The sequence below is a fragment of the Telmatherina bonti genome, assembly GCF_933228915.1.
Source record: "Telmatherina bonti genome assembly, chromosome: 21".
NCBI classification, from domain to species: domain Eukaryota; kingdom Metazoa; phylum Chordata; class Actinopteri; order Atheriniformes; family Telmatherinidae; genus Telmatherina; species Telmatherina bonti.
Genome location: NC_136630.1, coordinates 18,663,356 through 18,688,902, shown reverse-complemented (window position 1 = coordinate 18,688,902; position 25,547 = coordinate 18,663,356). Strand labels below are relative to the sequence as shown.

At 38.5% G+C, this 25,547-nt stretch overlaps 2 protein-coding genes across 2 annotated transcripts; one reads left to right on the top strand and one right to left on the bottom strand.

Annotated features, from left to right (window-relative positions):
* Positions 1-1,185: 1,185 nt before the first annotated feature.
* Positions 1,186-23,879, top strand: ift140 (intraflagellar transport 140 homolog (Chlamydomonas); the record flags this gene model as incomplete). The annotated part of the gene is made up of 30 exons (XM_079261092.1): positions 1,186-1,332; positions 1,446-1,667; positions 1,877-1,998; positions 2,499-2,629; positions 3,049-3,224; positions 3,515-3,606; positions 3,721-3,827; positions 3,916-4,058; positions 4,573-4,776; positions 4,858-4,930; positions 5,019-5,110; positions 5,205-5,332; positions 5,449-5,566; positions 5,672-5,793; positions 5,888-6,023; positions 6,394-6,525; positions 6,724-6,759; positions 7,156-7,367; positions 19,150-19,327; positions 19,702-19,892; positions 20,010-20,105; positions 20,189-20,321; positions 20,684-20,827; positions 20,951-21,079; positions 21,246-21,428; positions 21,521-21,724; positions 22,017-22,229; positions 22,550-22,716; positions 23,385-23,526; positions 23,700-23,879. 30 exons carry the CDS (start codon positions 1,186-1,188, stop codon positions 23,877-23,879), a joined length of 4,353 nt encoding a protein of 1,450 aa, XP_079117218.1.
* On the bottom strand, positions 11,261-18,232 carry tmem204 (transmembrane protein 204). Its single transcript, XM_079260393.1, has 3 exons — positions 17,089-18,232; positions 16,199-16,354; positions 11,261-12,481 (listed from the first exon to the last, which is right to left on the bottom strand). The coding sequence occupies exons 1-3, from the start codon at positions 17,366-17,368 to the stop codon at positions 12,237-12,239; spliced, it is 681 nt and encodes a 226-aa protein (XP_079116519.1). The 5' UTR covers positions 17,369-18,232; the 3' UTR covers positions 11,261-12,236.
* Positions 23,880-25,547: the final 1,668 nt, after the last annotated feature.

The following is a 25,547-nucleotide window of genomic DNA, read 5'->3' as shown; positions in this document are numbered from 1 at the left end:
GGTATAAATTTAACCTTTAAAATCTGCTTTGTTAAAAAAGATAAATAAGTATTTTCAGGTTTTGACATTAAGATAAAATCATTTAAAAGTTTATAATTAATTTTACAATAAAATAATGGCTTTGACCTTGTATTCACAGGTATTTTTCTTAATATAATTATTTGTGTGTCTCACAAATATGTGACACAAATTGCAAAAGTAAAAAATGAAATAAAAAAGATCTTGTATAAGATCATATGTTAAATACATGTGGGCCAAATTTGGTTTATTAAATAAAAAGATGTACAGTGATAAGCAATAAGAATTTACTGTAATTTCCTAAATATTTTTGACAGTATTCTTAAATTGCCTATCTGAACAAAATTTTTATTTAACTTTTTCAACCATTGAGCCAATGAAGTGATTGAAAAATAATTAGTCTTTTGTTTTACGTTTCGGATGGAGAATGCTTGCATCTGATGTACTCTACAGTTTAACAAGTAAATAAATACAATTGTACCCATTTTATCGCTACCATCTACGAAAACAAATCGGGATCGGTCGTTGTTTTCCGTAACCCCGCCTCCAATGTTGTCAGGGGCAACTGTGAGAGACGCTTTTTTTTACCCACACAGGAGGCTAAACAGTAGCATTGGAAGTAACGGTCCATATTTCTCTCTTCTCCGAGATTTTACAGAAAAGTCTGCTTTTATTAGAAGAGAGGGAACTCAGGTAAATCTCTGGAAACTCAACAGAATTGTGTACTTAGTTTTATGCCAACGACGGCTATCCATAAATGCTAACTTTGGCTAGCATAGCTAATGCGATGGGTAGTTTAAGCTAAATGTAGAAGTCCCTTCTCGCCTTAATGCGGTGAACGATATCTGAGTTTGGTACGTATTATGGTATAATCGGAGTGACGTTTAAATGTTTTCACTTGAAAACCAGCCAAGCCATCCCCCAACAAATGAAGTAACATTGATGTGGAACCATTAGGTTAGTTTTAGATTTGATTTGTGATAACAACCTTGAAGAGCATGAGTTAGCCAAATAGCTCAGTAGCTGTCACAGGACACTGAAGTTATACAAAAAACATAAAAAGATGAATTTATACATTACATATATTAATGACCATTAAAGATGTCATACCAAATCCCTGTCATCTGCTTTTGCGTTTTTCCTGATGTTCAGAAATAAACTGGGGGTATGGCGGTGTATTTTGACCACCCTGTTGATGCTCCTGAAAACAGTGATGTGCCCTCTCAGCTGTCATGGCACTCGACTCTTCCTATACTGGCTGTGGCATCAAGCAGCCTTACTACAGGAGGCAATGTAGACATCTACCTGCAACAGGTAAACTGTGAATTTGGAAGCATGTACTTAAAACAAGGGAGGGGATTCTTCTGCTCTCTTGCATTCAGCATAGCAAAATCTTGTTATTAACAATCAGCTCTGTCCATATTCAGGGAGAGTATGTGGAGAGTTGCCATATAGAGCGCCCTCACCAGCCCACTGTGCTGCGTTGGCATCCGTCAAAACCAGTGTTGGCCCTGGGCTGGGAGAATGGAGAGGTACTGCTGCTGACAACCCCCTCTGGAGAAAAGACACTTCTGGCAAATGTACATACAGCCAGCATTGCATTACTAGAGTGGAGTAGCTTTGGTAGCCGCTTGGTAACAGGAGATCAGGTATGTGGAACACAACACAGTCATGCTGCCACATTTGTGTATTTTTGTGGAGTCATTTTTGTTCAGTCAGTAACCTATTTTTTGATAAGTGATCATGATTTCACGGGCTTTAGTTGGGTAACCTTAGCATGATCAGGATTATTTCTGTGCAACCTCAACACTTTTCATATTTTCTATATTTTGGATATACTGTTATTGTCTGTTGACAGGCTGGAGTTCTTGCAGTTTGGAAATTAGATGCCAGAGGGAAACTTCAAGGAAACCATCAAGTAAAACATGAATACAGCAAACCTTTAACTTGCTGCATCTTTAGACCTGCCTTACCTGGCATGTAAGAAGCCAAGTGTTCTTCTTTTAATTTTCTTTGACATATAAGATTACATTTTTAAAAAAAAAAAAAAAAAAAAAAAAGCAAAATCCATATGTAATAAAAAATCAGCAGTTTTACAAACTGAGCCATATTCAGTGCCTGTGCTATTTGAAGGTCTGCCTTGTGATGATTATAAGCAGAGAAGTCACACACACTCCAATGAGACCTGAACATTTATTTTAATGACGATGGTTTCAGGCATTAAGTACATTCTGCCTTAATTTATGTCCACATGTCTATGTTAACTATATGAGAGAAGATTGAGATAGAAAATAATTGCTTTGTTACATATTTTCTTTGTGTAGAATTACTCAAACTGGACAAAATGCTCACTAAAAACTCGAAGGACTGTAATGTGCCATGTACAAATGCTAAATGAAAATTTAGAGACCGAGCTGAAAAATTTTGAAAACTGCATTTATTCTGAGCACTGGGTTGCTAATAGTTGGCCTTCTTTACAGGGATGTGGCAAAGCTAGCTCGGGCATCAGTGAGTGGTGATGAGAGCGCTTTAGACATGTTCAGTTGGAAAGGAGCTCCTCTGAAGATGGGACCTCAGGAAGGACTTGTATTCTACGTGAGCACTGCAGATGGTAAATTTACCCTATTGGGAACTGGAATTTTTTTTTAGTCTTTTCTTGTTTTTAAATTATTAATACTTGAGCACGTTTTCTTTAAGATATCACATTATTTTTATAAACTTCACTGTGACCAACCAGTGAAAATAAAGGTAGCTCTTTGTAGCTTGCGTGCAGGTCTCACAATGACGGTAACTCAGTTACAGGGTATTGCTCTATTGTTGAGCAATAAAAAAAGTTGGAGGGAAGTATTTTCAACATGAATTTCTAGAAGAATCTTGCTTGTAAGAATGACTAATGAACAGGAGCATTTTCAAAAAAACTCATCTCTAAATCATCTCTAAAACCTCTGAAATTTCACTTGTATATAAAAATAGACACATTTAACTAATATTTCATTAAAATATTCTTATGTCTGTGTTCCTTATACAAAGGTAAAGTCCACAGTGTGGATGAGCACTGTAAGACGAATACACTTCTCAGTGTGGAAGGTTCTATCAAGAAACTTTTCTATCTTCAGAAGAGAGAGGCCCTTGCAGTGGTCACAGAGACCCTCATGTTGTCACAGTACACACTAGGACCCGAAGGTGAAGCACAGGAGTTCATGAAGGTACATTCCTATATAACAGAAAAATAGATAAATTAAAAAAACACCATTTGCCAATAAAAATCTGTTTGTACACTGTGTGAAGTTAGGGCACACTTTCCCATCTGATTTAATGAGAAGGCGAGTCAAGATCTTTGAATTGTAGTGTACAAAAAACTAATTTTATCAAACTGATGTAATTATATCCTTTCCAAAGAAGCTATCTGATATCATAAACATTGATCCAACGGTAAATATCACAGCTAGGGTTAACAAATACACACCTTGGTTAGTGACCATGTTTTTCATGTCAGGTTAAATTGAGCAGCAAATCTGGGCAGGATGTGGACATTGTGTGGACAGAAAACAGCTTCCTCATCACAGCGACAGGAGAACAGATCATCAGGTCAGTTTTCACATAATGTCGCATGCACTTCTCTGCTTCATGAAGCATACTGCACATGCTAATTTATTTATTCTTGGTTTTATTTTTATTTATGTTTTTTTTTCCCTTTTTTAGGCTGTGGGACCTGGAAAGAGATGAAAATTATATTTTGACTCTTGATGAGACTCTGGGCTTTGATAATGGAGAGATGCTCAATTGTGTTTCATACTGTGCAGCAAAAGGTAACTGAACACACCCCCTCTCCAAAATATAAGTGTTAATTGGGATGTGCAGATCACAGAAAATCTAACTTTACTATAAAATTCCTAGAAACACTCGCAGCTGGTACATCCCAGGGGCGCATAGCAATGTGGAAGATGGTCGTGCAGCCAAACAACATCAGAACGAACACCAAGATCCTGTGGAAGTTACAGACTCCAACTGAAATAGCAGGAAATGTCACTCAGATACAGGTACTGTATGAATTTGCATTTGGATTCCCAAATGATATTACTTGCAAATAATAGACTCTTCATGTTTATACTCTTAGTAAGATACACTGGCTGGCCAGTAAAAAAGTCAAACAAATATTTCATTGGCCCGTCTTTAGCTTTGATTACGGCACACATTGACTGTGGCTTTGTCACAAAATTGGACAGTTTTTAACCCAATTTTAGTTGTTTCTGCAATCTCCTTAGATGTTTTCTTTGCTTGATGCATGCTAATTATTGGATCCTTCTTAAACAGACCAACGTCTTTTCCACAACCATGGGATCTGTGTTTTTACATAATTGTTTAAGAAATGAGAAGCTCATTTCATCATATTGGGTTAAATAACTTGTCAGCTAAAATATAATTGGTCATGCAGGTTTGATCCGACAGGAGGTTTGTACCTATTAGCTCAGTTAAATCCAGGTGGAAACTTTATTTTTTCGGCTGTGTATGTTTGGTTCTGCTCAGAAAATTCTGTCAAATCTTTTATTTCAGTGGGGCTCCAGCCAGAATCTGTTGGCAGCAAACAATTCAAAGACTGTGCTGATACTGTGTGAGCATGTGATGTCAGCCCACTTCAGTCAGCAGGTGGCAGCAGTGCAGCTTACCCCAACACAACTCAGCATCACTCAGTTCTCCACAGGAGTGCACCTCGCTCTGCAGTCTGACATGCACATCAAAGGAGTCTGTGTTACCAAGGTAAGCGAAAGAGATGAAGGCCTCCACAATATTTTGTTCAACATTTCTGTTAACATGACTTCTTTTAAATCATAATCACAGGACTCGGTGACAGTCTGGAATCACAAAGTAGTTGCTGTGTATGAACTTTCAGGGACAGTTTTACGCAATACAGGTACAGTATGCATGCCGCAGATGTACAAAGCAATTTTCTCTTCCTTTCAAATTTTAGGTTTCCCTAATTTTCTTCCCTTGTTTCCTAGGATCGTTTCCTTGTGATTCGCAGGAAGTAGCAGTGCATGGTGAGAATCTCTACACTGTGGAACCAAACAGGGTACAGATTCGTACTCCACAGGTCTGTTTGCTCAGATTTTAACCCACTATTCCATGCTAAATGATTTGTGGAATATAACACACATACATACACATTTCCTATCTCTTTCTTTCAGGGAACAGTAAAGCAACTTTTAACTTTCTCAAAGGCAGAGGGCAACCCTATGTTACTCAATGTGTGTCAGTCGTACCTGGTGGTAGGTACAGACACCGCACACATCAGAGTGTTTGACCTCTCTAGAAGGTACACTGTTTATGCAGATCATTTTTCCTGGTTCAAAGATCTAAAGAGCATGTTAGCTACATGTTTTTAATGACTTTTTATACATGTTTCGCCTTTTTTTAAAAAAAAAATTTCAGAGATGCCAAAGCTCACTGCGGTGCTAAGAACTTGGCTGAACAGATTGCCAATCTGGGAGCTCTGAGGTCTGTAAAGTGTAATGCCAATGGAAGCCAAGTCTGCATCTTAATTTCTCAGGTGAGCTAACAACATAACACTGTCCCATCTAGAATCTGGATTGAAAGACATGGTTGTTTTTTGCCAGTTCTCTCAGCTGACCTGAATGTATTTTTTTCCTATAAGGTAAATGGACGACCTGATCACAAAGTGTACTTCTATGACGTTGAGATGGATACTGTGACACATTTTGACTTCTTCACTGGCAGACCGTCCAGTGGTATCTCACAGCCAGAAGAAAGTGAAAAGTAACTAAAGTGGATTTTAACTGCCTTTACTTGCAATTGTATTTTTTTTCTTTACATCTAATAAAGTTACATAGACATTTTTTCTGTTTTTCAGGCATCAGTTTCGAGAGACAGAACTCAGCGGTCGCTGTCCAGTGTCTCACTACTGGGATGAGAGTGAACCTCGCCTTTTTGTTTGTGAGACAGTGCCAGTCAGCTCTGAATCCTCATCGAATAGTTATGCAGATATGGTAAATGTTACTGTTATCACTTAGAAGGTCACATTAATTTCTAGTAGTTCCACTGAATGTTGTAAAAAAGGCAAAGCTGAAAACTTAAAGCCAAGTTTATTCAAGCATTTTTAAGCCAAATACCAGTCAAAAGTTTCGACATATTTAACCATTAACATTATTGAGCAAGTGTGTCCAAACAATTGACTGGTAGCGTATATGCAGTACTAATTATAATTTAAACACATATTCATTCAAAGTTAATGAGTAGGTACCCAAACTTTGTTATTTGAACATCTACTGTTAATAAGCATGATTTCTTTTTTCTTACATAATTTTGGAAGAATTTCGCTTTTTAAAAATGGTAATGTGATGACGTTCCTCCTCATAGGTGGATGTGTCAGTAGTAACACTGTTCTGTACACAAGAGCACGGACTTCTTCTACAAGACTGCTACCCCAAACCTATAGGCCTGCAAGCCCTCCTTGCTCTGGATGTGCCCTACTATTATTTTTGCTGCAAGGTGAGGACAAAGAACACTCTGCTTTCCTCTTTTGTCTTTTCAGTGAAGTAATTGAGGTTTTTCATATATTGCGACCGTAATGTTACTCTTTAATTACATAGTTTCTTGACATTTTTATTAAACACATTTGTTTGTGCTTTTGTTGATACCCAGCATTATTCTTACACAAAACTTTGTGTTTGATTTAATACATCCTAGTTGTTATATCGGAAAGGTGATGTCTTTCAGCCTGAAGTAAGTGTCTCCCTGACAGTTTGTTCCGAAGGCTCCAGTGTTGTTTCCTCCCAATTTCCAGCAGCTGTGATTATGTGTTTCTTGTGCTACTTTTTCTCAAAAAGAAAATGATGACTCCCAAAGATATCAAGACAAATGCATCCACTTCTTTCGAAAGCTCCTTCTCGGCATCCACCTCTTAATGCGCTTGTCTTGATTAATAGATTTATAAAATATGTTCTTCTGTTTTGTTTATTCAACTCACCCACCCAGCCATTCCCTGATGTCTCCCAGTGATTCTCCATTCTCCATTTGTTTTGTTGTTGTGATCCCACTTTCTTTAAACACATCAAGCACTATATCTTGTAGTTACAACTTCTAAAACCCAATCTTCCTTCCTGGTATTCTATCTCACAGCCAGGTGAGAGGGATCCAGGTTCAACAGAGGGTTCATCGACAACAGCGGCACCTTCCCAATTCCCCCAAATGGTGTCCAGGCGAGCTCTTAGAGACTTTGTGGGCCTGGAGAACTGTGATAAGTCCACACGGGATGCTATGCTCAACTTCAGCTTCTTTCTGAGCATTGGGGACATGGATGAAGCCTTTAAGTCTATCAAGCTCATCAAAAGGTAGGATGTCAAGATTTGAAATAATTTATGAACATGTGGACTCAGCCGTGTTTGTAAAGAAAGTAAGACCAAGCTGGTTTATTTGTACAGCACTTTTTATGTACAAGACAATTAAAACAATACAAGCATTCCAGAAAAATATTAAAAGTAATGAAATAGAATCAAGGTGGCATGGTGGTTAGCACTGTGGCCTCACTGCAAGAAGGTCGCTGGTTTGGTCCCCGGCTGGGGCAAGGTTTGGTCAGTGGCCTTTCTGTGTAGAGTTTGCATGTTCTCCCCGTGTATGCATGGGTTCTCTCCAGGTACTCCAGCTTCCTGCCACCGTCCAAAGACATGCCTGTTAGGTTAATTGGTTACTCTAAAATGGCCCTTGGAGTGAGCGTGAGTGGTTGTTTGTCTCTGTGTGTCCCTGCGATGGACTGGCGAGCTGTCCAGGGTGTACCCTGCCTTTTGCCCAAAGACTCCTGGGATAGGCTCCAGCTTCCCTGCAACCCTGAATTGGTTTCAGTTGTTAGGATAATGAATGAATGAATGAAATGGAATCCTAAAAAGCTAAGACAGAACAGCAAATGATAATTAAGTTAACAGGGAATTAACAGTTGTTTTGATGAATGACATCAGAAAGTAGAAAAGTTTTTAACCGTGATTGAAAGCAGTTGGCATTTTCAGCAGACCTGAAGTTTTCTGAGAGTCCGTTCCACAGGCGAAGAGCATTTAAGATAAATGCTGCTTCTCTGTGTTAAGTTCTGACTCTGGAAACAGAAAGTAAACTTGACCTCTATGATGTAAGGAGTCTTGCTGGTTCATAGCAAAGCAGACAATACTGAATGTATTTTTCCTGAAACCATTAAGTGCTTAGTAAACTAACAACAGTATTTTGAAGTCAGTGCTTTGACAGACATGAAGCCAGATTCAATATCTAATCTGATCCACTTTCATGGTTTTAGCTGCTGTCTGGCGGCTGTCTTAGGGATTTTTAGGAAGACCTGAAAGGAAAAGCGTTACAATACTCTAGTCTATTAAAGCTAAATGCATAGACAAGTTTTTTTCTAACTAGCTGACAGACAGAAAGCCAGTATAATCCATTAATCTTCGATATGTTCTTTAAATGATGATAAAGGAAGGAGTCATCTACATTTGTTCACTCGCATGAGGTCTCATTCTTCTGATTACTGCCATTACATCTTCATTAGCATTTTCAATAGGAACTATAATTAAAATATTAAGCAACTTATGTTTGGGTGGTGTTGTTACCATAACCTTCATTTTGCTTAAAATGCTTTGCTGTTGTTTGTAGTTAGAAAGCTGTAAACAATTTCTGTTAACTTGTTTAAACATCATACTTTTCTATAATGTTATTCTCTTATCAAATTAACTTTACATTCATAGCAACACAGTCTATTTTGTCTTGTCTCAGGAATCAGAAAATCCAACTTGAGACACTTGATGAGCCAGTGAAAAACATGGTGACATGACATGATGGTCAAACTAGAGCCAACAAAACAAACCTGTTTTATTAAGTAAATGAAATAGAATTTAAAACACAGGACATGATTAAGACTTTTTGTATATCTGTGTTGAGGGAAGGAACTCTTCAATGCGTGTATATGTGACTGCTTTTGTTAGTGTGCGGGTGTGTTCTGAGGGGATGTACATTTCTAAACACATTCAGAGGCACACACACACACACACACACACACACACACACAGGCATGCAGGAGGGCCCCTCCTGCCAATTTGGTTCTAATGCAGCGTTTTTTGCTGGCAAACATTAAATCATGTCAGCAGAAGGATGAGTTTAGTCATTCATGGGTGGGTCTGGTGAGTGAGTGGGTGTGTGTGTGTCTTAATAAAAAGTGTAAATGAAGTCACCAGTGATCTGATGTTATCGTCAGAAGTATACGTGATTCAGTGCACGCAGGTTGAGTCCTGCAGCACTGCTGTTTTTACACGTACAAACATTACGCCAATGGGAAAAGGGCACAGAAACAAACAAATCGGAAAACGGCTTAATTCACTGGCCGGATGTGCCAAGGATTTTAATAGGCCTGATGACAGTTTTACTAAGTTCCTCACTGATGGTTATTTTTATAGCTACTTCTCTTTTCTTTTGCCCTTTTTTAAAATTGGTATTGTGTTTGATTCCTGTATATCTCCACCCACAGGAACCTGCGTTTCAGTAATCTGTATCTTCTGGGATTTGCTTTGAAGCAGTAGATCCCTGAATGGACAGACGTTCTCATGTCAAATCTGAGTTTAGCTTTGAAGTCATTGTCTTGTCTAACATTGGTATTTGGGGTCATATGATAAAATATCCATTGCAAACAATAGAGAAAATGCAATGTACATGTCATACATATTTGATTTTGAAGGTCAGTTGACAAAAGTCACAAAAGTGTATGGGCAAACTGTACAAGTTACACTGTACTTTACAGATGGGCTAGAGTGGTCTTCCTTCAGGAAAGGTTTGTGGCTTAATCCCCAAACTTTGTTTAAACACTGAACCCCCAGTAGGGTCTTTACTGTGGGACCTCTTCCAATATGAAGCATCATATTTGTAATTGTCTAACTGGGTTAAGAAGAAATATGCTGTTGAGCCATTTTTCAAGCCTAAAAAAATTTTAAAAGTAGCTAAATAAACGTGGAAGTGTCCACTCAAAAGTTACCCAAAGCAGCACATGAGATACAGGTTTGCTTGTCCTGTTTGTTGTCGTGTTGTCTCTGACTACAGTGATGTGCTGCAGAGGCATTTGGATGTGCAGGACCTTTGTCTTACTGTATGTTCCTTTGCATCTGACCCATTTGTGACAAGTGTCAGCTAAAACGCTATAATTATCTACATAGACTATAGATATAATTTTGTCTAAATTTCTCTCAGGTTTTGCTATTTGTCATAGAAAAAAGCTAAATGATCTCAGTGAAATTGTTATAGTTCCCTCTCCACTGTTTGTCCATCAGTAGTAGAGGATTTTTTTTTTGATCAACACTGTTGCTATTTACTGTTTTATCTCTTCCTCAAAAGAAATTTGACTGAATTTCTGAGAGATATTATGTTAAAATAGCACCAGGAGAGATTGAAGCGAAGAGAAATTTTCAACTTATCCCCTTCACTAAAAGTAACACCAGCGTTCCATATGACATTTTTCTTTTGTTAATGCTATGGTGCTTTGAAAAGCAAAATTGATCTGATGACCCTTTGATTTTAGACCCCAAGGAGTTAAGTTGAATACCCACCTCCAACATTACTGCAGCCTTCCATGTTTTAATCACACATCAAACAGAGGAAAGAACTTTCTTCTGCTTTGTGGGCTTCAGGTATTTTAATCTTTGAGTACAATGCAGCTTTTTTGCTTGAGGGACTAAATAGCTTCCAGTTTCTCAGGCATAAGGAGTCACAATCTCCATCAAGCTTAAATTTTGAATAGCTTCACTGTGCTTAACGATGATCTTAAGTTAAAACTGCATGAAAAAAAACTGCTGAGATTTCTTGTCATGTTGTAAACAATGTTTCACATTTAATGATACTTATTTTAGGAAAGTGTTCCTATTCTATACATGTTAGGACAATTATGTGCTTTTCGCATACCACAGAATTTGGGTTACTGAGAGATTCCTTAGTTGCAGCTTTCTTCTTTGAGAGGTTCATACTGTCCGCTGTGTTATGGACACTTGATGACACCTGAATCACAAGACTGATAAGGATGCTGGTTTAGGTGGTGAAATGCTCCACAAATAACCAGGAAACAAATAGTGGAAGTTAAATATCACACATTTTCTTTAAAAAAAATTCCTGGACACTTCATACTTATCTTTTTATAACAGGTTTTCTGTTGTATATTTGTCAAGACTGTTGACAGACACAAAACAGCAGGAACAACAACCACTGTGTTTGAATGTTAAACAATACATTTATTGAATTTACATGATAATATCATTATTTTCATGTGCCCCTTTGCTTAATACTATGGAGACCCACATTTAACTTAGAGTTCTTTGCAGAACTATGATATGGTCAAAATATACCACTTATAATGATAGCACAATTCTACTTTATTAATTTAAGTATACAGTATGTACCACAAGCTAGCAGAGTTTCATGTCAAAAGCATCATGAAATATAAATTGAAGCAGTGTGTGCAAGTCATCGCTAACTGCAATACACCTGCAAAGTAGTCACTGGCAGTCCAAAAGAGGAACTGTGTATGAATTGAAGTAATTGATCATTAACTGTTCAGTGACTGCTTTAAAGTAAACGGGGCTACTGATTGAAGAGCACTATTAAAGTTAGTTGAACTTGATCAATTCTTCTGCCTTTGTATTGTTAGTTTACCAACTCACTTTCAATGTGTGTCATCAATACTAGTATGGACTTACATTTGAATACTTTGTAAATAATGGAGACGAGAAGGAGGTCATCTTGAATTTCAATGTCATTAGTTCCAATTTATAACTATTTAGGGATTATTTATAGGTGCAAGTTTAATAAAATAGGTCAAGGTCCAGCTTGATCTCATAAAGATGATTTATGAATGAATTCCACTCTAGCTCCCAGTTAGTTCCAAAAAATGTAAATACATAAATTAGCATACTGTATGTGGATATTTTTGAAAAATTAGAGCTGATTTATATTTTTTTTTTGTTAAATATGTGATTCTTGTGCTTTGTTGCAGCAAAATAATTCTGATACTTTTAAAGGGGTGGGAGTAGGAGAAACTGTGTGCAGTGGTTGACACACATTTGTCCAGCAGTTGTGAAGCCAGAGAAATGTCTTTTTCTGTTGAAAGTCCCTTTAAGGCATAATGCTGAGAACACAGTCTTGCAACTCTCTGTGATTTCTCCTTATTGGCTTGTCTTGTTCGGCTTCATGGTTCAACACGGCGACTCCACATAGTCATTGTCAAGCCGTGGGTGAAAAGGGGACGCAAGTGAGCGACTGATGATTATAACCCGAGGTGCAAGGCAGTCATCCCTTCGGTGTAGAATGTTCCAAATGAGCATCGCTGCAGCCATTGTGGCCAGAAGGCAAGCCGCTATGTCCACATAGCAGGAGTAGGACAGGTGTGTGAAGGGCCCAATCCTGTAAAATGTCACAAGTCCAATCACGAGCACAAAACCTACAAAGAAAAAAAATAATTTTTTATATTGGTTGAAAATGAAACAATTCTCCAACATCTTAACGTACAGAGATTGGGGGAACAATCACAGAGACCATAGTCGTTTGTGTTTTTTGTATGTAATTATTGAAGTGAAACTAACTTGACAGATCCACATTCAGCCTCATTTCCCAAAACAAGAAACAAGAAAGAAAAATACTGCAGTCTTTATTTGTCATTTTTATCCAAATTTTTGTACTTACTATACTTCGCTCCACAGTTAACAATCTTAAATATCTTTGTGTTTACTGCGATTGTACATTATTTCTCTATTTTTGGGATTGTAAAAAAAAAAGAATAACAATGATAAAACAACAAACAAGAATAAAAATCCTTCATGCTCCATGTACATAAGCATCCCCATCATCCTGTATTTTGCTGTTGAGCTGGATCTCTGTGTGGGGCCTTTGAATTAGGAAATCTGTTTCCTCTTTGGAAGAACTTCTTAGATCTCAGATTAAAGACCACAAAAGCATAAAAATATCACGGCAGAGAGTAAATGCTCGGAAAACCCTTTATGTTTTATCTCCTGATTTCTTTGATTCACAGAAGGGTAACTCACGCAACTCTTGTTTTCCTGCAAAGCTAGAAAGCCGCATTCTTCAGTTTCATGCTGTTTCTTTGATCCTCACTTTGTTTTATTCTTCATTCATGGCATGGACTTTGTGTCCTTACCATTGAAGATATGTATAAAGTAGTGCTATTTAAATATTCTTCATTTGACTCCTCTTTTATCACATTCAGAAGTAAATGCCCAGAGTTATGTATGCCTGAAAACCAGTAGCACAAATGCAAGAGACCAAAAATAATGACTGGAAATAGGGATGTGAGTGCTTTAGGATATGAATTGGTACATTTCCTGAAGCCGTCAGCAGCACCAGTGGGGGAAATTCATTTATATTTCTTTGTGTGCTTCAGCAGTTAGATGGCTGTCATTGTTTCAAGTGAGGATGTGGGTAATTGTCTGTATATCATTGCATGTCTACCACTATGTGTACACATAAGAATGTAAGTGTTTGCCCAATCTGCTCATGTTTAACCTGTCTGGCTCCTTATCCAAGATAATGAATAATCTCCTGTCCATGTTCCAGCCAGTTCAGGCTGTGTGAACTTGTTTTTTGGCACAGACTTATCTCTTAGACTTCCTTCCCCTTCTTCCTCTTTCCATCCTTCCTTCCCTATTTGCCACACCCTAAGCTGAAAGGTTAATAAATTTGTTAAACATTTGACATAGACATCTTAATAACTTCTGCAGCTTGTAAACTTATTTGTCTCCAAAACTTCTTAGTACTTATTTGTTTCTTGGTATAATGAAATTACATCCCATTTCTCATATTAATCACTTGCTTCGCCACCACCCCCCCTCCTTAAATCAAAATATATAACACTCTGCAATGATCTTAAGACATTTGTGTCTATTTAGAAAGCAAATTCAAGCGTTGCCTTCATGGATGACAAAGCCAGTTCTGAGCCTTGTAGTCTTGACCAGTGGACACCTTACATGCCACTGTGTGGAGCTTAATACTGTAGTTCAACAGTCTCACATTTGACACACAATTCAAGAGTATTTTGGCACGTCTGAAAATGAAAACATTCCAGAGAAAGTGAGCGATGTGTTAAAATATCTCCATTCATTCAGAGCTGTAGCCCATTCACCAACCGACTCGCTGGGGGAGGGCTAAAGTAGGAACAGGGAATGGACTGCTGAATGGAAGCAGCTTGTGCACCTATTCTTACTAAAAAGATCAAAACGTTTTACTTGAATTGGAATTTAGTCAACTAAATTCATTTTGCAATATATTATAATTGTGGTGCATTAATTTGGACTTCTTGCATACACTACCAGGCAAAAGTTTGAACACATTTTTCTATTAAATCCAATGGAAGAATTTGTCCAAAGTTTTGACTGGTAGTGTATGTAGGTCAGCATTTGAAGCAACAAAGTGTATTGACCGCTGAATACACAGCGCTGTTAGCTGAACAACAGTTTTTTCTTAAGTATAGAAAAACCTCACTGAGGAACACAATCATCATCAGAAATATAAAGATATATGGTCTTTTAAGGACTTAAAGCTCTTAAAGAACTTCATTACATTAATCTTGTTTAGGTCTATAGGTTAAAACGGGCAAATATGTCTAAAGATGTAAACTGAGAAAAAGCAAGTTAAAAATGTTTGCAGGATAACCGAGCCATCAGAGATGTAGTTTTACTCAATATGGCTCAAGTTGTTAACAGATGACCTTATGACCTTACATTCCCCTGAGTTTACTCAGTATTAATAATCTACTTTTGGTTGGGAACATCCCGTTTCCTAGGAAACATGTCATCTTGTTACCCAGCGGGAGAATTTACCATATCTGGTGACAATATTAACTATATTTAGATGCTAAGGAAATAGGTGTGTGCCCTTTTTTTTTTTTTTAGACAATTTATTTATTTATCAGTCACTGTCTATTATTAATTATTTTGTTCTTGATAACTGAAGCTGGGTTGGTAGGATCTCAATCCTCCCACCAAAGTGTTTGGATCAAAGTCATCACCTCCAGTAATGTGAGCTGAATACAGCAGTGATAAAAAGGATAATGATTTTCTGGTACTCTTGAACATTCTGTAAACACAGACATAAAAGCTAGGCCGGCTTATCTAGACCAATGCGATTCCCACCCTGTAGACATGTGTACAGCAGGACATTTCTCTTCCAAAGGCCACTGTAAACACACAATCACACACACACAATCATATATGCACATAATCCGTCTCGCAAGTATGCACACAAACACACAGTCCCTGCTGAAAACTGTCTTTCCCGTTCATTCCCCCTCCCGTCTTTTTCCTTCTTCAGCTCAGGGGTTTGCATAACAGGTAGTCACAGACATTTCCTCGTCCTGAGCAGGGATATCCTGGCGCCCGGCAGTCGCTCCCTGGTTCGCTGCAGCTCTGGCCCATGGACTTTGGACTAGAACTAAATTTAGACCCAGAGCAGACCCCCATCATGCTGCTCCAGTACCATGTAGCTGAGCGACCACTGTGCATAACACAACACACTTCCTCAACAGGGGCGCTGGGGCTGGCCATGCCAACCGATTCATTGCCACACACAGGTTGGAGGGTTGGTTTAAGAAGAGTTTGGCTTTAAGAACTGAGCTAATTTATGTCATATTGTGACTAATCTAAAGAATGCTTCTCTCTGATTGATGGCTTCCTGGTCAGTCCTGTCTCAACCCTCAGTTTAGTTGCTTTCACTCCAGTTTTAATCAATAATTTAATTTATTCAAAGAAAATTATTGCGGATAAGTACACATTCAGTCAAGGTTGTTTTTATTTCAACTGTTGTGTGTGTGCTTTTTTCATTTTTTGATACATTTTACCACATTTTCCACATTTGACAAAAATATGTACCTCCATTCAGAAAAATATCTTTAAAAAAAAAAAAAAAAAAAAAAAAAAACAGGTTACATTTATTACAAGCTAAACACAATGATCTCAGTCTGACTTTATGAACTATTTGAGGCTGATCTTTTTCATACAACCACTCTAAATCCCTTGTGAATGTATCTCCATTTTATAGCCCTCTGACAGCAAACATGCTTTTTATGTCTCTAATTATAATGTACACATTGTATATTATTCACTTTCAAATGCAAAGCAATATAAATGTGCTGCAGGGTGATACTTACTGGCGAGCTGGAATAGAGCAGCAATGGCCTCTTCCCACCACTGAGATTCCTGTGTGATGAAGGGCAGTTCCATCAGACCTAGAAGGAAGATCAGCTGACCTGCAGTCAGGGCCACCGTCGCCATCAGGTTGCAGGCTCTCATCATGTTAAACTGCACTTTAAGGCACAGAAAATAAGTTTAGTCGAATCTGTGGCTCTATGTTGAGTGTGTTGACTTTGTACACACTGCAAGCCTTCATTAAAAAATCAAAAATAGAAATTTTCAAACATAAAACATGTATTGCACAATTGTGGCGTGCTGGTATTAATGCGGTTTCTCCATTTCATGAATGGTGGGGTAACACATTGCTGAACATTTGTAAACAGCACTGCATTGTTTCTAGTAAAGCTTCCCAGTGGAAGTTCAGTGTTTTCCCAGAGTTGTTCTTGAATGGCAACTTCTCAGTGGAGCTTAATTTAGGAAAGCACATAAATCCATTACAGTCCTGTTAATGTTGACTTAAGAAACTTAAAGTCAACAGGCAAAACGAAAGCCAGCAAAAGGCCTGGACTTTTACATAATAGACATTCTGTAGATTCTTGGCTTGCGTGACCATGGCCTTCTGTTACATTAGATAATCCTCAAGACAAGAATATAAGTTACATTTTTGAGCATTCTGCAGTGTTTTCATGTGGAAACAACGACCATATAGAATGAGGCAGAGGCCCAGAGATGCTTCAGTGTCATCTGGGCTTCTTTGCAACATACAATGTGAACTAGTCAACAAATTCAGAGAAAGGCTGAACATTTGTGTTGTCTAATAATTGTTTTTTTTTTTTTTTTTTTTTTTTGCAAAGCAGAACTTAAGTGTTAAGTCAAGGTTAAAAGTAGAAGTGAAATAAAAACTTACATTTAACAGTGCTGCGAGATTCTTGGTAGCCTGCATAATCAGAGCCCCATCCAAGGCTTTTGCACTGCATTTGGGTCCCTTGCACTTTATTCCCAGCCTGGAAGTCATCACGGCCTTTTTCACCTGAACTGGGGCACATTCGCCACAGCCCCACACTCCGTTTACGGCCATCCTCCAAAGCCTGAAGGACCCAGCTTGGGGTGAAGGCTGCGACATTGTTTAGGACCAGGGACAGCAGGGCTACCAACACCGCTGCCGCCACCAGCCTCTGCACGGCCATGCGACGCCCGGCACCCGCCACCTCTCCCCCTCCGTGGTGTCCCTCCTGCAGCTCCTGGTTCTCCTCAGTGTGCTGCCCACTCCTCTCCTCTGGGCCAGAGGCACTAGCAGTGCTCTGGGCCCCCTGACTCGTCTCCACAACCTCCTCTTCTTCCAGCTGTTGGCTCGTGTTGTTCCAGCTCACACAGATAAATTGTTTGAAGACTTAGCTAAAGAACATCTCCATTCATCCTCTTTCAGGATTTGGTTGTCGTTGCGGCAGATCCTCAGCCCTCCTCCTCAGACAGCAGTGCGGGTACCTGGGGGTTAATCCAGCTGGCACCTGGGTCCATTCCACTGGCTCTGGCTGGCTGCAGCTTGACTCTTGGATAATCAGTCCTTGTTTTGTACTTTATCTTCTTCTTTTCTTTAGTACTTTGCACTGGTCTGACTTCAGTGTATGCGACTTGTTTCTCCGTGCACGTAGTAGTAGTTCTATTTTTTTCCTCCTCTCTTTAGCTGCGCAGCATTACTTTCAAAGAACAGATGAAAAACGATGGATTCTTCAGACAGTGTTGCTAGGAGCTGACTCACTTGTGGCTTTGCAAAGGGTAGCCAGTGCTGGATTGAGTTAAAGTGTCCCTGCAGCCCAGCTGGAACAAGAAGTTCTCTAGCCCACCTCCTGCTGCTTCTTTCTGTCTTGCTTCTCCTCGTGTATCTCTCTCGCTCTCGCTCACAGTTTGTCTGCAAAGGCTCGAGGTCAGAGTTGTAATGTGTGGGAGCTGCTGTTCATTAAAGTCCGAGACATCAGTTCGCAGCTGTAGCTAACTTTAAACAGGCAGTTCCCTCTTTCATGGTCACTTTAAATATGCACGTGTAAGTGTGGGTATGTGAGAGTATCCAAAAGACCCCATCTTAGACGTCACTGTTTGGTGTATTCTTTTGTCTGGAGACCAGGGGGCGTTTGCTAAAGTCCTCTCTCTTGTGTGCAACAAACACTCGGGCCGCCACAGTCTGCCAGCAACAGGATGTGTTTCCTGAGAGGAAAAGAGGATGGGAAGAGGGGCCAAAAGTAGACCTGTTTCTTCTCTTGTCTTTCCTTTTCTGGCCCTCCAGACCTTGCTGTTTTGTGTGGAGCAAGCTGGACTTTTTGGTCGTGTATTCCATGACCATACAGAGTAAGAGTTTGGCTGACATTTACTGCTGTTGTAGTGTTATATTTCACTTGGCCTCCATTGCTTCTCTCACAGCAGGGCCCCCTAAAGATTTGGGGTATTTCCTGTTGCCTAACTTTCCATAAACAACCCACATCTGTATCTGCTAAAGCAAAGAGGAGGGAGTGGATGCAAATAGAGACCAGATGGCTGTGGAATCTCAAATTTGGAGCTGAAGCTAAAATAAAAGAGCTGATGCGTCAGTTTACGTCAGCAAGACAAAAGTAAAAAAAAAAAAAAAGGAAAAGGAAAGACCTAATTAAAAGCATGTTTTGGGTTTAAATATTATTTCATTAATTGCTAGCTTGTGCTGATGTTATCTGTTAAAGTCGTGCTTTTGCTATTGAGATTATTTAAACATTTCAGTCAGATTTGTAACAATTTATAAAGAAAGTAAACCGTAAATAAGTGGAAAAAACAGAATGCAGGGGGCATTGTGTGATTTTTTTTTTTATCAAGTAGGAAATCTTTTATCAGATATTCCTTAAACACGTACAACTATGTTCACTTTTGTTTTTGAATAATAAAATACCATTAGAATGAGCAACACATCACCCTTGCAAACAGCCATTTCTCTTTTCTTTTGTAGTAAGGCAGTATGGGAAAACATGGCACGCATGTGTGTGAAAACTCGCCAGCTAGATGTAGCACGCGTGTGCCTTGGGAATATGGGAAATGCCAGGGCAGCAAAAGCGCTGAAGGAAGCCGAGGCAGAGCCTGAACCAGAAGCCAAAGTGGCAATGTTGGCTATTCAGCTCGGCATGATGGTGAGACATTTAAATATTTACATAAATGGCCTTCTTGATGGTTTATTTAATGGAATACAGAATTCTATTACTATTTTGAAAATATTCCAAAATATCTCTATTAAGAACAAACATACATTTCTTAATAATGAAAACACCGGAAGAGAAAACGGCAATGAAAAACAAGAAACTTCTCACTTTCACAAATTAAATTAATCAGTATAATCACATGTTTAATAATTAACCTACTTTCTAATATAAAATAAAGCCACATCCTCTAGCTAGAAATAACACATCCTCTTTTGAGCTCCAAGCATGTCACCGCACACAAAACCAAGGGACTTTCCTGACTGAAAGCACTTATCTTTCCATCATCTTTTCCTGTTCTCCAACAGGAAGATGCAGAAAAGTTGTACAAGAGCTGTCAACGCTATGACCTGCTGAACGCTTTCTATCAGGCCTCGGGCCAGTGGCAGCAAGCTTTGGAGACAGCGGAAATTCACGACCGCATCCATCTGCGTACTACCTACTACAATTACGCCAAATACCTGGAGTCCATGGGAGACAAGACTCTGGCCCTTGCTTAGTAAGACTGAATGCAAAGTTTCATGACAGTGGTACAGCAGTTTGGCAAGTGTGTGTATCTTCAAAGCAAAACATTATTATGGACCTTTTCTCTTTTTTTTTTTTTTTTTTGTTACAGCTATGAAAAATCAGACACACATAGAGTTGAGGTGCCCAGGATGCTCCAGGATGACACATCATCTCTAGAGATTTACGTTAACAAAATGAAAGACAAGTGAGTCCAGACTGAGGTCTGAGTCTTAATACTTGAAGGATGTGAATGCACTAATAATTAGCCTCATTCTGCTCTGGACCCAGGAACATCTATAAGTGGTGGGCTCAGTACTTGGAGAGCCAGTCAGACATGGACTCAGCGCTGCTGTTTTATGACCTTGCTCAGGATTACCTTTCCCTGGTTCGAGTCCACTGCTACATGGGGAACATTCAAGAGGTATGCCTGCTACATCGTCCACGAGAAGCTACAACCTTTTTCTTGTTCTCAAGACCCCGAGAAGAAAATGAGCTAATTTGTAGTCAAGTAACAGCATTTTATTTCAAAATTATTACACTTTTAGGATACAGTTTTTTAATTCTGTACATTAAACCACTTATATTGGAAAATATTATATCAGTGCATTTTATTTAATTTCTATATCAGTTTTCTTTTTACACTGATTCATGAAACTAATGGTATTATACGTGTATGTGCAAAATCTTACTTAAAAAAAAAAACACAAAAAACAAAATAAGACTGATGAGCATAGACACTTTTCAGTTAAAAAAAATGTAATAACGCTTTTATTTATATGGCAGGCGTCTCAGATAGCCAATGATACGGGAGACAGAGCAGCATCATACCACCTGGCCAGACATTATGAGGGTCATGAAGATATCAGACAAGCAGTTCATTTCTACACACGAGCACAGGCCTATAACAACGCAATCCGGCTTTGTAAGGTAAAGTGTGTACCTGCTTTGTGTACTTGTCAGCCCAGCAACAGGAAATCAGCTTCCAGCTGGTATGTCTGAGTATTGTTTATAGTATTTCTAAGCAGTTTATTAACTTGTTTGACTGACCAGGAGAACGGCCTTGATGACCAGCTCATGAACCTGGCCCTACTCAGTAACCCAGAAGACATGATGGAGGCTGCCTGTTACTACGAGGAGAAAGGGACTCACATGGACCGAGCCGTTTCACTCTACCATAAGGTCCGTCACAACTGTCACAGAGAACTGATGTAATCTATTTCCCACCACAAGGGGGCACTAGTGCAACATGTATTAAACCTACAGCTAAATTGAAACTTTCTTAAATTTGCTGAAATGTGAACCAGAACTTCAGCAGCGTGTTGTTTATATTTTGATCTCTTTTTAGGCTGGTTACGTCTCCAAGGCTCTGGAGTTGGCCTTTGCCACGGAGCAGTTCTCTGCACTTATGCTCATTGCAGAAGATCTGAATGAGAACTCTGATCCAGCCCTCCTGACTCGCTGTTCTGACTTCTTCATGACTCATTCCCAGTATGAGAAGTCAGTGGAGTTACTGGTTGCAGCTAAGAAGGTACCTCTGTGATGCTTTTTCCACCTTCCCAGAATGTATTTATCATATATGTGTGATACTTACATGGCTGCATCCTCATATTCATGCCATAGTACCATCAAGCCCTGGAGCTGTGCTTGACCCAGAACCTGACAATCACAGAGGAACTGGCTGAGAGAATGACTGTAACGGACTCGAAAGATTTGTCTGAAGAGGCTCGCAAGGAGCTGCTGGAGAAGATTGCTGACTGCTGCATGCGGCAGGGAAACTACCACTTGGCAACTAAGAAATACACACAGGCAGGCAACAAACCAAAGGTAGGGATGGGATCAGTTATAAACCTATGAATCATATTAAACTTCTTTAAACTCAGAACATCTTGTGATAAAACGAGGGACATTTTGAAACTGTTTGGTCTGCCAGCCTGATGTGCCATATATAGTGCATTCACATTACCACCAACACATGTAATATTCAGAATATTCCTTTTCTAAGTCGCTTTACTTAGACTTTCAAACTTTTTTAAGCTGTGCTTGTTTTCTGTCTGTCCAAATTAGTGTGACTGTCATACCTTGAACTATATATTCTTTGTGTGTTTCTTTGGAACAGGCAATGAGGGCACTCCTCAAGTCGGGTGATACGGAGAAAATTGTTTTCTTTGCCAATGTTTGTCGTCAGAAAGAGCTTTTCATCATGGCTGCCAACTATCTCCAGTCTCTGGACTGGCGCAAAAACCCAGAGATCTTAAAGACAATCATTGGTTTTTACACTAAAGGCAGGGCACCAGATCTGCTTGCTGGCTTCTATGAAGCTTGTGCTCAGGTATGGCGGGAATCCACAAAATATCACTTCATTTGATTTAATTTTGGTTGTTGCTAAATCTTGTCGGACTATGAAATGAAACAATATTGGGAAAGTTTGCAAGTTGCATTAAAAGTTTATTAAGCTTTAGTATGTAGTTATTTTAAATCTAAAATAAATCTATAAGCAGTCAGGAGAAATGCATCCAAGTGCTTGTTGTATGTTAGTAGTTGCCCATTCACAGAAAAGGAACTTTTAGAAAGTATGAAATGAAGGTGTGATTATTTTTGAGGGAAAGTAGTTCAAATTTTGCTCTTTTTTTTTTTTAAACTATGCTTTAGGTTGAGATTGATGATTACCAGAACTATGAAAAGGCGCTGGATGCACTGACTGAGGCATTCAAGTGTGTGTCGAAAGCAAAGGACACTTCGAGAGGACAACAAGAAGCTAGATTAGCTGACCTGCAGCATAAGATTACACTCATAAAGAAGTTTGTCCATATCCGCAGGTAAGATAAAAAAAAAAAGAAAAGGGTTACCATGCAGGGAATTTATTCGCTTTTGACATATTTGGGCATTTGGGCAACATTGCTCTCACATGAACTCTCAAGAAAAAAGATGTTTGCTCTATTATTTAACACAGTTTTAATAAAGCCAAAGTTCTTTGTCTGTGATTCACATCCCAGGATTTAAATGGAAATCAAATGTAGTCTTTTACTATTTTGAGTTTAAACGTTAGGGTTTTTGGGGACGTTTTCTGTGTTGAACAGGAAGAAAAAGTCTCCCTTTGTAATCAGTATGTTGGACATCTCTAATTTTCCACCTCTTATAGTAATATTTTTCTTTTCAGAAGAAGAAATACTTGCAAATAACTGAAAGCACTTATGGCACCACAGGTTCCACATGTCAGTATATCATGAGATTCTAAATATCTTCACCAAATCTGGATCCCCTTTTCTGATTCCTGTCATTCTTGACATGGATTTAAATGTATGGACGTAATTATTTAGTCAGTTCATTTTCCAAATACATCATATTTAACAAGACACTTCCTCTTTGTTGTTTTTGTCCTGGAAGAAATTCTTTGTTTTTTATCCAACACAACAAATAGTTTATGGATTTTCATTGCTTTGCTCTTAACTTTATGAGATTTGTAAATGTTCTCATTTGCCTGCAGGCTGTATGCTGAGGATGCAGACGAGGCGGTGAGACTATGTGAAGCTCTGCTGGACGAGCCAGAGTTGGATCCTGCTGTCAGGATTGGAGATGCATTTGGTTTCCTTGTTGAGCACCATTGTCAGCAAGGCAACTTCCAAATGGTGACTTTATCTCTCTTTTTCTAATTGTTTAAGTTAATTTAATTAATTAAATACGTATGTAAGAATTATGCATGAATGTATTTTTTATTAGCTATTAAATTGTTTAATAATAAAAGTCCTAATTATTATTTAAATGCTCAACTGTCTTCATTGTTTGTTTCTTTTCTCTCCAGGCCTACAATAAACTGGAGGAACTCCAGAAGCTGCTGCCATCCCAGAATGTCAGATACTACATTAGCCAAGCCAGCTTAGAAGCCCTGCAGAAAAAGATGGGTATGCCTATGGAACCTGCTGAACACAGAAACAGTGTGAGGGAAGAAGATGAGGTGGAGGAAGACTTGAATATGTCTTAACTGTGTGTCAGTGACATGTTTGATATAATATGTGTGGGAGTTGCAGAGTATTGTACATACGGTCTCCTACAGGCACTTTTTTTAGACCGGTAACAACTGTGTAGCAGCTTCTGTATAAAACTGCAACAAAGTGGCACAGAAATAAGTTGCAATAAAAGGGGTTACAGGGAGCACTGTGGAGCGGACAAAACGGTGAAGGGTGAAAACTGCACCAAGAGCACATCAAGTTGATGAACACAGATTGTTATCAAGTTTATCCTCATGTCTGTCTGTGTGCTTTCCATGCATTTGGTACAATGTCTTTTTTTTTTAACTTGGCTGATGTAAATACATGAACTGTGGCAAAACCTCTGTATTTTGCAGCTATTTTTGATAACCTGTAAGGTCAATTCACTAGTGTCTGACTTTTATTGTCTCTTTAAATTGTAAAGTTCTTATGATAAAACACTTTTAGACTAAAATCTGATGTGTCGTAGTGGTTTACATAGACCTGCAGTAAACACTTTCTGATATTCTTCTGATAAATTGAGTTTGTTGACAGTAATTACAGTTTAAGCCTGGAATAGTCACAATAAATGCACATGTAGCTCGCGGTGACCGCTTTGACCTTCTAATAACATTTATAAAATGTGGAGATGGCCACTAGTTTAATAAAAACATACCACCATGACAGTTAAGTCCTTTAGGTTTTTGTTTAATTTCATAATGCGCTTAGCTACATAGATTTCTGCATCAATTAAACATATTAGAAGACAGATTAAACATATGTTCAATTCCTATTAATGCTTCACATAAGCTTTACACAGAAGATTTTACAGAGCTATGTTGTCAATAAAATTAATGAGAAAATATTGTCAACAGTCAGAAAATGTGTAGCAGAAAACCCAAAATACTGTACACATTGTTGTTTTGCTCATTTGTTCATTTATTGGAATAAGAGAAAACAAAGTAAAATAAAATCACAAAATAATCACTTGGGAAAGGAAAGGTATATCCTGGACAAATACTCGTCTAACATAGCCTGAGCACAGAGAGAGAAAAGTTGGCCGGGAGGGTTAACAGACACAAAAGAACCTATGAAACGCCAGACTCCAGGAGGGATCTGGACAACCCAGAGACAAGCTCAAAAAAAAAAAAAATCAATCAAAGGTAGAACCTGAATCCTCCTTACTGTGTGGAGACGTTGCTAACCACCACATCACCATCACCTCCCCCAGATGAGTTTATTAAATTGTAATTATAGTCCCAAACCATTCTCTAGTTTTGTAAATTACAGAATTTGTGATATTTTTCTATCTGGATAGATAGATAGATATATAGATAGATAACCTGTAATCTATGTGCAAGAAAATTGCTGTTATCTCAATTTTCGTCACAAGAGAGCACCATTCTCTATGAAATTCATTAACTTCATAACGCTGCCAGCTTTTCTTCTTTTTTAATTAGTTCATGTTTTCATTTTTCTTTAGCAAAGGAATAAAGCAATTGCATCAAACTAACCAGTTTACTTGTCATAAAATTCACATGTTTATTTTGTTCAATTTACATGTTTATTTTGTTTTTAGTTTTGTTTTAAATAAATTTTCTTTTCTGTTTCGTAAAAATGATCTGATATAAATAACCAGATAAAGGATTAAGGTAAACATTCCCATTGGTTTGATGGGAAAG

Bases quoted from the DNA above. Each gene is read 5' to 3' on its own strand.
- tmem204 (XM_079260393.1), bottom strand. From the start codon at position 17,368: ATGGCCGTGCAGAGGCTGGTGGCGGCAGCGGTGTTGGTAGCCCTGCTG. The intron at 16,355-17,088 runs GTAAGTTTTTAT...TGTGCCTTAAAG, and splicing joins ATCTCGCAGCACTGTTAAAT to TGCAGTTTAACATGATGAGA. The intron at 12,482-16,198 runs GTAAGTATCACC...TTTTCTTTGTAG, and splicing joins TGCTCTATTCCAGCTCGCCA to GTTTTGTGCTCGTGATTGGA.